This window comes from Ranitomeya variabilis, chromosome 5 (assembly GCF_051348905.1).
Source record: "Ranitomeya variabilis isolate aRanVar5 chromosome 5, aRanVar5.hap1, whole genome shotgun sequence".
NCBI classification, from domain to species: domain Eukaryota; kingdom Metazoa; phylum Chordata; class Amphibia; order Anura; family Dendrobatidae; genus Ranitomeya; species Ranitomeya variabilis.
Window position 1 is genome coordinate 374,200,288 of NC_135236.1, and position 15,282 is coordinate 374,215,569.

At 38.8% G+C, this 15,282-nt stretch overlaps 1 protein-coding gene across 19 annotated transcripts in view; it reads left to right on the forward strand.

Moving 5' to 3' along the window:
• The window catches only part of CADPS2 (calcium dependent secretion activator 2), a 699,771-nt gene that overhangs the window by 229,062 nt on the left and 455,427 nt on the right, over positions 1-15,282 (forward strand). For all 19 annotated transcript variants that reach the window (XM_077264954.1, XM_077264944.1, XM_077264942.1 and 16 more), the window contains exon 9: positions 10,758-10,824. In XM_077264954.1, coding sequence (XP_077121069.1) covers positions 10,758-10,824 — 67 coding nt within the window. The remainder of the gene's footprint in view (positions 1-10,757; positions 10,825-15,282) is intronic.

Sequence of the window (15,282 nt, forward strand, 5' to 3'; positions counted from 1 at the left end):
TCATTATAGATTTGGTTTAAGAGCACAATGATATGTTCTATTTTGTATCGTGTGAGGGTTTGAAATAAAAGGTTCCTGCAAGTATAGTTGTAGTTAGCAGATGAATAGTGTATAAATCCTGTTTAGCAGGCTTTGTCGATCAGTGGCTACAGGGAGAAAAGGCACTTATATCTTCTATGTAGCCATTAACTTCCAGTCATCGGGGTGGTGCAGGGAGCGCTTAGTCACCGCTCACTAGACTGTGTTCTCTCTCCCCATTCTGCAGTGTGTGCGCTTTTTGTACATCACTGTTCAGTTTATCAGTGCATTAACGTTATTCAAGTTCCATATTTATTAAAAATAAACTGTGTGCTGAAAACTATTGCTTTACTTTAGCTATGAAAACGTGGAATCTCAAATTAACAAATACCAAAACTGTATAATACTTTTTTTTCTTTCCAAAAACTGCACCACAGGCTTTGTCTGTTGTTTCAGTTTTAGTCTACTGAAGTTAACACCACACAGTCTGTGGGCCGGCTTGGCACCGCTTTTAGAAGAAGCTGTCATTGTTGATTTTTTTTCCACATTAAATGAAATGTATAAGTGCAAACATGTTTCATTATCCTTGCCACATTCTTCAACCATGAAAGAGCACAGAAAAGTTTGGAAATTGATCCCTGAATTCCCTGTTTACAGTTCAAATGACTCCCATCACTCCGCTGTCTATATGTTGGTTTGAAAAGCAGGAATTATATTCCTTTTATTATTAGCATTCAACAGTTGTGAATTTGTGTCCAGTTGCAATACAACATGTGTTTATTGCTTGGTAGAAGTTTCATCCCTCTTTTTGGTTTTTGAAGCCATTGAAAATATTTAGCTGCATTGCTGTGAATGGCCTGTTCTACTTCATGTTGATTGCATTGCTTCTCTAGCCCAAGTAGAAACAAAAAATGGCCTAATCTTGCAGTGAGGAATAATAGATGGAATGTAGTCTTGGGAAGACTTCCTTTATGCCGCCAGTACAACGTGCGCTGCTGACTGAAAGTGCCTGTGGGCATTTGGTCCCTATAGCCTGTATTGTTGTCAGTTAAATGGGATCATGAGTGTTTGAAAGGTGTTTGAGAATGAACTGAAAATCATTTTCACAAGTGGATGATTACTTCTGCCACATGTTAACCCAGCTCCATCAGAATGACCCAGATTTTTGAGACTGCATTAATTGCTCTTTCAACCTTGACTGAGATTTTTTCTCTTTAAGAAAGCCCTTTGCTGGACTCAGCAGCTTACATGTATTGAATTTTTCTTCTCGTATTTTTCCATTGTCTGAGCCAAATAAAATCTTGTAAAAATAGAGGATTTACCGTTCGGGCTGTCGATTGCTTTATTCCTCAGTATAAAAAGGGTGAATCAAAATGGTCTATGAGAGGGAATAACTGCCCTTTTTCACATCTTCTCTGCTGAATACTTTCAGTATTCAGCATACAATTATGTTTTTCAACTATTCATTAGTGCTGATTTTTCATCTTGAAGTATAACCATGAACTGTCACAGCATGGTCTTGGTGCAAATAAATTGCCATATTCCTTTTCATATCCCTCTCCAGAACAAAACTAAAGCATGGTGTTTCATGTTATGCACTGTGATTGCACAGGTTTTGCAATGTTCTGAACAATGTTCAATAGCTGTAAAAAATAAATACCGTAAATAAATAATGCATATTAATTTGTGAAATTTTCTATTTCTTAATAAAAAAAAATGTTCTCAATGTGAATAAATATTCTCTGCTGATCTCATTTACCAAAACATTTACATTTGTAGGAATCAAATATCTGACATAGAAATGTGGCGTTACCGACATTTAACTTAATTTTGGTTTGAGTAACAGAACAGATAAGTGCATAGTACTAGCTATTGTAAGATTGCAGGGAAGAAAATAATTGAAAAAAAAAAAAAAAGCAAAGCTTACAATATAGAAGCTCTCGTTGTTGGCCTTTATTTTTTAATGTTTCATTTGATGATTTGATAAAAAAAAATACAGGTTTAAGTATCTGATATCATCCCCAGGTGTCATAAGCTACTGTTAGAGCCATCATATTGTTGGACTAAGACTATATTTTCTGCACCATTGGGAAGGCAAATTATCACTGCACAAATGCACGTCTTCATCAAATATCCGCTTTGTGAAATTGGTGCTTAAAGCCTTTGTTGGTTTAATCCCACGTGAAAACATGTGATTACAGAATTAAGAGGGCAGTCTGTGTTCTTTTATAATGGCTATGTAACAGAAATCCTCTAAAAATGATGTGCTTATTATAGTGACTGCTCATTCTGACCAATTTAGGAGTACATGTCCAAATGAATTCTGTAAACAACTGAAGGCGTGTAGAATAGCACATGCATTTTACAGGTTTTATCTTTATCTGAAATTTGTTGTGTGATATACAGAATACCAATATTGATATATATAAAGATGCCACATGTGTACTTGTATAGTAGTTTTACAAAATTCTTTTTTTTTTTTAGTTTTCTTTTTTTTCCAGACTTTAGTGTTTCAGGTCTTAAAGTAAAAGTTAGCATAAGACAAAGACAACCAGACTCATTATGCGCCTGTCGCCCCAATCTTAAGTCTGGCAGAAATAACCCTTTTATACCATTTATCTTACAGGTCAAACCATGTCGAAAAGAGCCCCTATAACTCAATCCTAGTCCCCCCGAATTTTCCCAATGCGTGTGGTAATGAGATGAACTGAGCCTGATGGGCAGCTTTTTGGAGCTGAGTTTGGCATTCTTGCCAGCCCGGGTGTCAGTGACCACCTAAAATCCTGTGTCTACATGCTCATTCCTGTACTTGGCACATGCACAGAACCTTACTTTCTACTACTCACTCACTTACTGCTGTGTGAAGGCATTATACACTGCCAATAAGGTGCTTTTATAATGACGTGAGTGAGCTAGAGCAGGGTTCTGGATGCAAATAGGAGGAGGTAGAGGGCTCACGCAGTTATCGGTCGAGTGACAGGTAGTCATTTAAATACTGGCAAGAAAACTTAAAAGTATGCTCACTTGTTAGCCAAGTGAAAAAAAAAATAAAAAAATAATGAAGTACATGTGACATGTTCCCTTTAATACAAAATAGTATTCTTTAAAACTAACAGTGTGACGATAGGATTGTGTTCTTCTGAATCCTTTTCCGCTTTCACAGTATCTACCTTGTCATGACTTCTAAGGCTAGTGATTGGCTGCAGCAGTCACATAATGTAGACAAGATCTCACCCTCAGCCCTGAAAATAAAAATAATAATAAAAAAAGATGTTGTATGGTTACTGTTATTTAAGCAAGCTGGTATAAATCAATAGCACATGCAACCAAAACTTTGTAATATACGTCGTCAGAAATATATTATTTTCCTCCACTTATGAGCAGCTTCTTCCACATTCCACCCCTCTCAACTGATTTTTTCTGAAAAACGGCAAAAATTTGTTTTGTTTAAGATAGGGGTGAACTGCCAGATTAGTGAGAGATCACAGTACAGCTGCCTAATAAAGCCTATGGCGGTAAAGGCAGGTGGGGGTAAGAGGAAAGAGCATCAATGGGAGACACAACCAAATACTAGAAAGAAATCTCATGTGTATGTGTTTTATGTTACCCAGAATTAAATTTAAAGTTATATGGGTCAGTACTGCTGCACATTGTACTAATTGCTGCTGATGATGCTTCTTGACATAGTCGTTGCCAAAAGTGTTGATACCCTTGAAATTTTTCCAGAAAATTAAGTATTTCTCCCAGAAAATTATTGCAATTACACATGAACAACACAAAAAAAAGCAATTTGGACATAATTTCATACACAACCCCAAAAAATGTGCTTGACAAAATTGTTGGCATGCTCAACTTATTTAGTTGCACACCCTTTAGAGTTAATAACTGCAATTAATCACTTCCTATAACCATCAACAAGCTTCTGGCACATCTCAGCTGGAATTTTAGACCACTCTTTTTTTGCAAACTGCTCCAGGTCTCTTATATTTGAATGGCGCCTTCTCTCAACAGCAATTTAAAGATCTCTCCACAGTTGTTTAATGGGATTTAGATCTGGTCTCATTGCTGGCCACATCAAAACTTTGTTTACATCCATTGTTGGACACTTGAAGTATGTTTGGGGTAATTTATTTTTGGAAGACCCCATGACCTAGGATGCAAACCCAGATTTCTGACATTGCAACCCAAAATCTTTTAGTAATCTTCAGATTTTATACAGTTGTGGCCAAAAGTATTCACACCCCTGCATTTCTGTCAGATAATACTCAGTTTCTTCCTGAAAATGATTGCAAACACAAATTCTTTGTTATTATCTTCAATTTGTCTTAAATGAAAAAACACAAAAAGAATTGTCCTAAAGCCAAATTGGATATAATTCCACACCAAACATAAAAAAGGGGGTGGACAAAAGTATTGGCACTGTTCTAAAAATCATGTGATGCTTCTCTAATTTGTGTAATCAACAGCACCTGTAACTTACCTGTGGCACCTAACAGGTGTTGGCAATAACTAAATCACACTTGCAGCCAGTTGACATGGATTAAAGTTGACTCAACCTCTGTCCTGTGTCCTTGTGTTTACCACATTGAGCATGGAGAAAAGAAAGAAGACCAAAGAACTGTCTGTGGACTTGAGAAACCAAATTGTGAGGAAGCATGAGCAATCTCAAGGCTACAAGTCCATCTCCAAAGACCTGAATGTTCCTGTGTCTACCGTGCGCAGTGTCATCAAGAAGTTTAAAGCCCATGGCACTGTGGCTAACCTCCCTAGATGTGGATGGAAAAGAAAAATTGACAAGAGATTTCAATGCAAGAGTGTGCGGATGTTGGATAAAGATCCTCGACTAACATCCAAACAAGTTCAAGCTGCCCTGCAGTCCGAGGGTACAACAGTGTCAACCCATACTATCCGTCAGCGTCTGAATGAAAAGGGACTGTATGGTAGGAGACCCAGGAAGACGTCACTTCTTAACCCGAGACATAAAAAAGCCAGGCTGGATGTCATTCTGAGACTGTCCTGGTGTGACACGACCTGGCGGGTGGTCGGTCACAAAACACACAAGGGTACACCGGGGACACTTTAACAATGGTGGGCCCTGTCGGTAGGGTATGGGGAATGGGCACCTCCTGCACTCACCTGAGGCTGTGCCCTGATCTTGCTACCATCCCTATACGGGTTCTTTCCACCCGTCGCTGACCAGCATACCTAGTCCCTCACTTGCCCTGCTCTAATCCCTATATAGGGAACTGGCAGGTGATAGCACTGGTCCCACCGCTGCACTAATACAACACTGGGAAAGTAACAAACAACAAAGGGACAAAGAAATAATAACACCACACTTAGCTTTCTCTGCTGCAATGCACCGCACAGCAGAGTAAGGCACCAGGAATGAGTATTCAGCTGTAGAACAACAGCACTCAGCAAGATCCTATTCCAGCAAGGTTGGTATCCAAAGGACCTGTATAACCAACAGTCAACTGATGCACCAGGTGACCTTTTAAAGGAAGGTGGGAGTGGTCACCACCCACAACAGCAGAACAAGCTGCAATGCAATTACACCAGCGGCCACCGGGAAAAAACTGCATTAACCCCCGATGACCTGAAAGGAAAAAAGGTTTTAATCTGAAGGAAACCAGATCCAAACATGGATCGTGACACTGGAGTTTGCCAAAACTTACCAGAAAAAGCCTAAAACGTTTTGGAAGAATGTCCTATGGTCAGATGAGACAAAAGTAGAGCTTTTTAGGCAAAGGCATCAACATAGAGTTTACAGGAGAAAAAAAGAGGCATTCAAAGAAAAGAACACGGTCCCTACAGTCAAATATGGTGGAGGTTCCCTGATGTTTTGGGGTTGCTTTGCTGCATCTGGCACTGGACTGCTTGACCGTGTGCATGGCATTATGAAGTCTGAAGACTACCAACAAATTTTGCAGCATAATGTAGGGCCCAGTGAGAGAAAGCTGGGTCTCCCTCAGAGGTCATGGATCTTCCAGCAGGAAAATGACCCAAAACACACTTCAAAAAGCACTAGAAAATGGTTTGAGAGAAAGCACTGGAGACTTCTAAGGTGGCCAGCAATGAGTCCAGACCTGAATCCTATAGAACACCTGTGGAGAGATCTAAAAATGGCAGTTTGGAGAAGGCACCCTTCAAATATCAGGGACCTGGAGCAGTTTGCCAAAAAAGAATGGTCTAAAATTCCAGCAGAGCATTGTAAGAAGCTCATTGATGGTTAAAGGAAGCGGTTGGTCGCAGTTATTTTGGCTAAAGGTTGTGCAACCAAGTATTAGTCTGAGGGTGCCAATACTTTTGTCTGGCCCATTTGTGGAGTTTTGTGTGAAATGATCAATGTTTTGCTTTTTGTTTCATTCTCTTTTGTGTTTTTTTTTTTCATTTAAGACAAATTAAATGAAGATAATAATACCAAAGAATTTTGTGTTTGCAATCATTTTCAGGAAGAAACTGAGTATTATCTGACAGAATTGCAGGGGTGTCAATACTTTTGGCCACAACTGTAATACCTTGCACACAATCAAGCCACACTGTGCCAGAGGCAGCAAAACAACCCTAAACATTGTTGAACCTTCACCATATTTAACTGTAGGTACTGTGTTGTTTTTTTTGTCGTAGGCCTCATTGCATTTTTGGTTTACCATAGAATGATGTGCTTTACCAATCTTGGTCTCGTCTGTCTACAAGAGGCTTTTGCAGAAGGGATCTTTCTGTGTCTCTATCAGCAGTTAGGTCCTTGTGGGTCTACCATAGCGTTTTAATTCATTCAAATGTCTATGGAGTTTGCGCTGACTTTGTTGCACCATGAGCCTGTAGGACAACTTGTATTTCTTTGGAACTTGATTGGGGCTGCTTATTCACCATTTGGACTATCCTGTCTTTGAACCTTCTGTAATTTTTTTTCTGCTGTCCACATTCAAGGAGATTAGCTACACTGCTGTGCTTTGTAATCTTGTTGATTATGTTGCACACTGTGGACAAAGGAACATCAAGATCTCTGGAAATATACTTGTAACCTTGAAATTGATGACTTTAGATCCCAAATTGTTTAAAACTATCAACAGACAGTTCTAGTCTTCTCTTTCTGTTCTCCATGCTTAGTGTGGCATACACAATGCAAAGATAGAGTAAATTTCTCCCCTTTTAGTCTGGTTTTATGTGTGATTTTCATATTGCCTACACCTGTTACTTGCCACTGTTGAGTTTGACCGAGTATCACAAGCTTGAAACAAAGTTGTTTACACACAATTTTGGAAAGGTGCCAAAAATTTTGCCCTACCTATTTTTGGGGTTCTGTGTGAATTTTTTTTCTCGTGGTGTTCCATTTCAAACAAAGGAAATATTTATTTTTTATTTGTATTTATTTTACTCACTTATATAGTACCATTAATTCCACATGACTTTACATACATAATTGGCACTGTCTCCATTGGGGCCTACAGTCTAGTTTCCCAATCAGTGTGTCTTTGGAGTGTGGGAGGAAACCCACGCAATCACGAGAACATACTAGCTCCTTGAAGATGCTGTCCTTGGTGGGATTTTAAAAAAGGACCTCAGTGCTTCAAGGCTGCAGTGCTAACCACTGAGCCACCATGCTGCCCAATAAACATGTATAAACAAAAGATGTGTAATTGCAATAATTTTCTGGTAGAAATACTTCATTTTCTGGAGCAGTTTTAAGGGTGTCAACACTTTCGGCCTTGACTGTATGCTACATTAGCATAGGAGATTAAGGTTACCTAATTTATTTATTTTACTCATAGAGCCATTAATTTCCACAGCACTTTATAGGCCTGTGCCATGTTTGTGTGACATGTATTGGAGCATCATAGCAGCAAGCGTCCACCTTGTTAGTGCAGAGACAACAGAGAGTTAGAAATGGTGAAGAGTGCAGAATACATTCATATGGATATAAATATTTTTATTCCTCATGTACACACACAATAAATTATGCTGAAAAGTTACATGAAACTACAAGTGTTCTTTAAAGAATTACCACTGTAAAAACTGACAAGTCCTTGAAGTAAATCAGTTTACTGACTAACTCTACACTGTGTGCAGAATTATTAGGCAAGTTGTATTTTGATCACAAGATTTTTTTATACATGTTGTCCTACTCCAAGCTGTTCAGGCTTGAGGGCCAACTACCAATTAAGTAAATCAGATGATGTGCATCTCTGTAATGAGGAGGGGTGTTGTCTAATGACATCAAAACCCTATATAAGGTGTGCTTAATTATTAGGCAACTTTCTCTCCTTTGGCAAAATGGGTCAGAAGAGAGATTTGACGGGCTCTGAAAAGTCCAAAATTGTGAGATGTCTTGCAGAGGGATGAAGCAGTCTTGAAATTGCCAAACTTTTGAAGCGTGATCACCGAACAATACAGCGTTTCATGGCAAATGGCAAATAGCCAACAGGGTAGCAAGAAGTGTGTTGGGCAAAAAAGGCGCAAAATAACTGCCCATGAATTGAGGAAAATAAAGCGTGAAGCTGCCAAGATGCCATTTGCCACCAGTTTTGCCATATTTCAGAGCTGCAACGTTACTGGAGTAACAAAAAGCACAAGGTGTGCGATACTCAGGGACATGGCCAAGGTAAGGAAGGCTGAAAAACAACCACCTTTGAACAAGAAACATAAGATAAAACGTCAAGACTGGGCCAAGAAATATCTTAAGACTGACTTTTCAAAGGTTTTATGGACTGATGAAATGAGAGTGACTCTTGATGGGCCAGAGGCTGGATCAGTAAACGGCAGAGAGCTCCACTCCGACTCAGACACCAGCAAGGTGGAGGTGGGCTACTGGTATGGGCTGGTATCATCAAAGATGAACTTGTGAGACCTTTTTTGGGTTGAGGATGGAGTGAAGCTCAACTCCCAGACCTACTGCCAGTTTCTGGAAGACAACTTCTTCAAGCAGTGGTACAGGAAGAAGTCGTTATCGTTCAAGAAAAACATGATTTTCATGCAGGACAATGCTCCATCACATGCCTCCAACTACTCCACAGCGTGGCTTGCCAGTAAAGGTCTCAAAGAAGAAAAAATAATGACATGGCCCCCTTGTTCACCTGATCTGAACCCCATAGAGAACCTGTGGTCCGTCATAAAATGTGAGATCTACAGGGAGGGAAAACAGTCCACCTCTCGGGACAGTGTCTGGGAGGCTGTGGTGGCTGCTGCACACAATGTTGATTGTAAACAGATCAAGCAACTGACAGAATCTATGGATGGAAGGCTGGAGTGTCATCATAAAGAAAGGTGATGGTCACTAATTTTTTGGGGTTTTGTTTTTGCATGTCAGAAATGTTTATTTCTAAATTTTGTGCAGTTATATTGGTTTACCTGGTGAAAATAAACAAGTGAGATGGGAATATATTTGGTTTTTATTAAGTTGCCCAATAATTCTGCACAGTAATAGTTACCTGCACAAACAGATATCCTCCTAAGATAGCCAAATCTAAAAAAAAACAACACTCCAACTTCCCAAAATATTAAGCTTTGATATTTGTGTCTTTTGGGTTGATTGAGAACATAGTTGTTGATCAATAATAAAAATAATCCTCTAAAATACAACTTGCCTAATAATTCTGCACACAGTGTAGTTCCACACTACAGTGTATATATAATCATCAGAAATGGCTCACAGAACTCACATTTCTTCTGAAACCTTATACTCTATTAGATAGTATATGGTAATATCAAAGTGAATATACAGCAACAACAAAAATAACCGTAAAATAAAGGCTGTCACAAAAATCACTGGATTGCATGCAGAAGATGTAATCATAATTATGGTTATTGCCCTGTTACGGAATAGAAAGAGATTTTTGGCTATATGATGCATTAATGTCCCAACAGTGAGTCCTTTAAAGTGAATAAGATATCAGCACGTTTCTTACTCAAGTCTATTGAGATGCCGGGGCAGGACCTTATATTTGCAGTTTATGGCTCAAAATAAATTAAATCAATTTTATAATGTGAAAACACTGATCTTGAGTAGTGATGAGCGAATATGTTCATTACTCGAGATTCCCCGAGCACGCTCGGGTGACCTCCGAGTATTTTTTAGTGCTCGGAGATTGTTTTCTTCGCCACAGCTGTATGATTTACAGCTACTAGCCAGCTTGATTACATGTGGGGATTCTCTAGCAACCAGGCAACCCCCACATGTACTTAGCCTGGCTAATAGCTGTAAATCATTCAGCTGCAGCGATGAAAACTAAATCTCCGAGCACAAAAAAATACTCGGAGGACCCCCGAGCGTGCTCGGGAAATCTCGAGTAGTGAGTATATTCGCTCATCAGTAATCTTGAGCTTTCTCAGTGTTTGTTTGCAGTGGGTGATATATAGATTATTTATTTCAAGAAATTAAAAACTATATTTTATCTGAGTCAATTTTTTTTGTCCTATGTAAAAATTTGTAATCTTAGATAAAAGTTAGCAACTCACCTCCCGCTTCCAATAGCAGTGTGCCACCAGAAATTCTGTGGTGGCTGGTGAAAAGAAGTCTATAAAATAATTCATCACAGTAACAATAAATCCCGAGAACTCATTGATTTGAACATTATCTAGATTTGTCCCTCAATGATCTCGTGCAAAGTAGAAAAATAGAACACAGACAACACATTTACCGACCACTAAAAGTTGTTTTTACTTCACAATTAAGTACTATATGTATATAGTTTATCAATATGCCATGTAATTGTAACAGTCTCTGTTATTATCCCTAGATACTTATATGCTGTGGGACAGAAAGTCTGGAAGCGCTGGAAGAAACGTTACTTTGTCCTCGTTCAGGTTTGTATATTGACGTTCCGATTTTTACAGCATAAAATGTTTTGCTTTTATGAATTTCTTAAATTGAAGTATTTTAGAATGCAATTTAGAAAATAATAAAAAAATAAAACCTGTCTTTTTGGAATGCAAAAGTTGAATACATCATTTTCGATCTAGTTTAATATTGGCTATAATATTGCATTATTTCCTATTTGTTTTCTTTTTCATTTTTCTTTTGTTAGTATTGTATTTAGTTCCAGAACTGTGTTTTAAATATTTTTTTCCCCTACAAACTATCAATTTTTCACTAAGCAGAAACTTTTATTTCCAGCACATCTGTTTGGTAGGAACACAGTTTGAGATTTTCCAGACTATTTAAGTTTTAATTGCTCTTTGCAATTGGCAACAAACAAAATGTATTTATTTTGAGTGATGTTGGGGGGGGCTTCATTTATCTAATTGAAAACTTTCAGTGACTCGGCAATGCTTCTCATTTCATCAATATTCTCATAGATGTGAGGGATTTATAACTATTCCTTTGGTAGTGGTTTCACACATGCATACCCAGGAAATTCCAGCTCTGGTAAAGAATATAAATTGATCTGATCTGCCAGATAGGCCTGGTGACCTGCTCTGAATTATCTTACACCCACACCACCCTAATCTATAATACGTTACAGGGAATCCATACTTTCTATATGGCAAGCCTTGTCCTCGTTACATTATAAAGAAAATTGCTGGATGTTGCGTCTCTTACACGAAGATTTCTAAAACAAATGCCCACCGCTGGAAGACAACCAACTTATGTATATGTACGTTACATAGATGTTGCTCACTTAATAATGCTTAAAGCCTAATAATTATTTTCCCTTAGTTTGATTGACCGCATATTAAAACCTACAGTACGGGCAACTCAGTGGGCAGCATGTTGGCTCAGTGGTTAGCACTGTTTTTTTTTTTGCAGCGCTGGAGTCCTGAGTTCAAATCCCACCAAGGACTATATCTGAGAGGAGTTTGTATGTTCTCCCCGTGTTTGTGTGGGTTTCCTCACTCACTCCAAGACAATACTGATGGGGAATTTAGATTGTAAGTCCCAATGGGGACAGTGATGATAATGTGGGTAAAGTGCTGCGGAATATGACAGGGCTATATAAGCAAAGTATAATAAATAAATACATTACCGTGAAATGGAGTGCCTTATCCCCAGGTGCTGGGAACTGAGCATTAAATCATTCTGTGTGGGAGCTTTTGTATGCAATGCTGAAATCTATAGGGTCCTTCCATACAATTATCAAACTATGGCTCTTACGATTTTTCATCATGAAACATGACACCATGGTTTGAATCAATGATATCCTCAACACGTGACTTTTGTTGCTCCAAATGCTCACTACCTTGAGCAGATATTTTTTATTGCTAGCGAGAATGTACTAACATTTAGGAAGTTTGGTGTTCTGTAGTTCAGCATTTGAAAGATCCTTTTTTTAGATATCTCTTCCTTACATTCTGGAAATAGGCACAGTTCAACATTCACATACAACTGTCTAACTGGAGCTGCTCTAAACAAGTAGCATTAGTCTGAGCTGCTGCCACTAGCAAGAGTATTCTTCAAGTGTGGGCACAACTCTCATTACCATCAATGTCTCCGATAACAAGCAAGGTTCGCTCAAACTTTGGAATAAATATCGCAGTCCATAGGCAATTCACATCCTGCAATAATAAAATGTGTAAAAAAATACTACATTTCTAAGCCATGAAGTTAGTAAAATGGCAATAACTATAGGATAAAATGTTCATATACTGTATTCACCCGCAAAGTGTGAGATCATGTAAGCTTTCTACAGGGCTTCAACCAAAGTTCAAATGTGAGACACTACTTCAAGTGGGTCAATCAGAGGGGAAACACCTGATCATTTAGGGGAACACATCACCTTCTTCAAGCATGATTCCAATCATTGCCATTATACGAAACATATGGTTTGGAAATGAAATACCGAATGTGTTTCTTGTACATTCTATTACCATATAGTGTGTAGTGTCTATGGGCTGTGATATTTACTGCAAAGTTTGAGCGGACCTTGTATACATATACCAGTATTGCAGTGCCATAAGCAAGTTTGGGTTGATTTAGTATTAAGTCACATAGATTGGTACGTGAAAAGAGCATTTTTGGGTAGATTTCCATTTACCACTTAGTGGGGGCAATCTGCATTGATGAGGTCATTGAAATGTAAGGATATGGTTATGTATGTTGCTTTATATAGCCTCAATTATGCATGTCATTGAAAGCATTCAATAAAAACATTTAAAAGCATAAGTAGAATAAAGGTTTGAAAATAAACTTGTAATTGTGGGGTAACTCTATGCTGTATTTGTTCCACTGATATTCTCTAATTTCCAGTACTTTCTATTTACTGTCTTTATACAATTAAAGAACTCCATAAAACATCCCTTCACGTTTATTTCTGCAGGTAATCACTGCTGTATTGTGCATCATCATAATGGATGTCATGTGACTGCAGCAACAAATTAAAGAGGACCAATTTTTCCATGTTGAACTGAATACAGAAGTAATAGGGTCTGCAGTGCCAAATAAGACATTTATTTTAATTTCACCTAACCGTTATTATTATTATTAGTAGACATTTTTATAGTGCCATTTTTTCCATGGTGCTTTACTTGTGAAAAGGGGCAAATATAGACAAGTACAATAAACATGCGCAAAAACAAGGCACACACAAGTACAGAAGGAGAGAGGACCCTGCCCGTGAGGGCTCACAGACTACAGGGGATGGGTGAGGATACACTAAGAGAGGGTAGAGCTAGTTGTGCGGCGGTTTAGCAGACTGATGATCACTGCAGACTGTAGGCTTGTTGGAAGAGGTGGGTCTTTTTGAAGGTTTCCGTGGTAGGCGAAAGCCTGATGTGTTGGGGTAGAGAGTTCCCAGAGTATGGGGGAAGCACTGGATAAGTCTTGTATGCGGTTGTGGGAAGAACAAATGAGAGGGGAGTAGAGGAGGAGATCTTGAGAGGATTGAAGATTGCGTGTAGGTTATTATCGGGAGACCATGTCGCAGATGTATGGAGGAGAGAGACAGGTTGTGGATGGCTTTGTACATCATAGTTCGGGTTTTGAATTGGATCCTCTGGACAATAGGAAGCAAGTGAAGGGCTTGGCATAGGCGAGAGGCTGGGGAATAGCGGGGAGACAGGTGGATTAGTCGGGCAGCAGAGTGCAGGATGGATTGGAGTGGTGCCAGAGTGCTAGAGGGGAGGCCTTTTACAACTGGTTCAGGACCCAACAAGAAGGGGGGCACTGCTAGACCTAATATTAACCAACAGGCCAGACCGTATATCAAATATAAGGGTTGGGGGGTCACTTGGGGAATAGTGATCACAAAATACTAAGTTTTCATGTAGCCTTTAATAAGATGTGTGGTAGAGGGGTTACACTGACACTAAACTTCAGGAGGGCAAATTTCCAACGGATGAGAGATGATCTTGGTGCAATTAACTGGGACGATATGCTGGGACAACTGGGACATAAAAATACACAAATAAAATGGGAGACTTTTATTAGCATCCTGGTTACGACCTGTGCACAGTAAATACCGTATGGGAATAAACCTACTAGAAATAGAAGGAAACCAATATGGCTAAATAGAGCTGTAAGGGGCGCAATAAGGAACAAAAAGAAAGCATTTAGAGAATTAAAGGAAGTAGGTAGTGATAAGGCATTAAATAAATACAAAAAATTAAATAAATTCTGTAAAAAGCAAATCAAGGCAGCAAAAATTCAGACAGAGAGACTCATTGCCAGAGAGAGTAAAAATAATCCCAAAATATTCTTTAACTACATAAATAGTAAGAAACTAAAAAATGATAGTGTTGGCCACCTTAAAAATAGTCTGGGTGAAATGGTGGAGGATGAGGAAAAAGCCAATATGCTAAATGACTTTTTTTCATCAGTATTTACAAAAGAAAATCCCATGGCAGACAATATGATCAGTGATAACAAAAATTCCCCATTAAGTGTCACCTGCTTAACCCAGCGGGAAGTACGGCGGCGTCTAAAAATCACTAAAATTGACAAATCTCCAGGCCCGGATGGGATACACCCCCGAGTACTGCAGGAATTAAGTACAGTCATTGATAGACCATTATTTTTAATCTTTAAAGAGTCCATAATAACAGGGTCTGTACCACAGGACTGGCGTATAGCAAATGTGGTGCCAATATTAAAAAAGGGGACAAAAACTGAACTCGGTAATTATAGGCCAGTAAGCTTAACCTCTACTGTGGGTAAAATCCTGGAGGGCATTCTAAGGGATGCTATACTGGAGTATCTGAAGAGGAATAACCTCATGACCCAGTATCAGCATGGGTTTACTAGGGACCGTTCATGTCAGACTAATTTGATCAGCTTCTATGAAGAGGTAAGTTCCGGACTGGACCAAGGGGACACAGTAGATGTAGTGT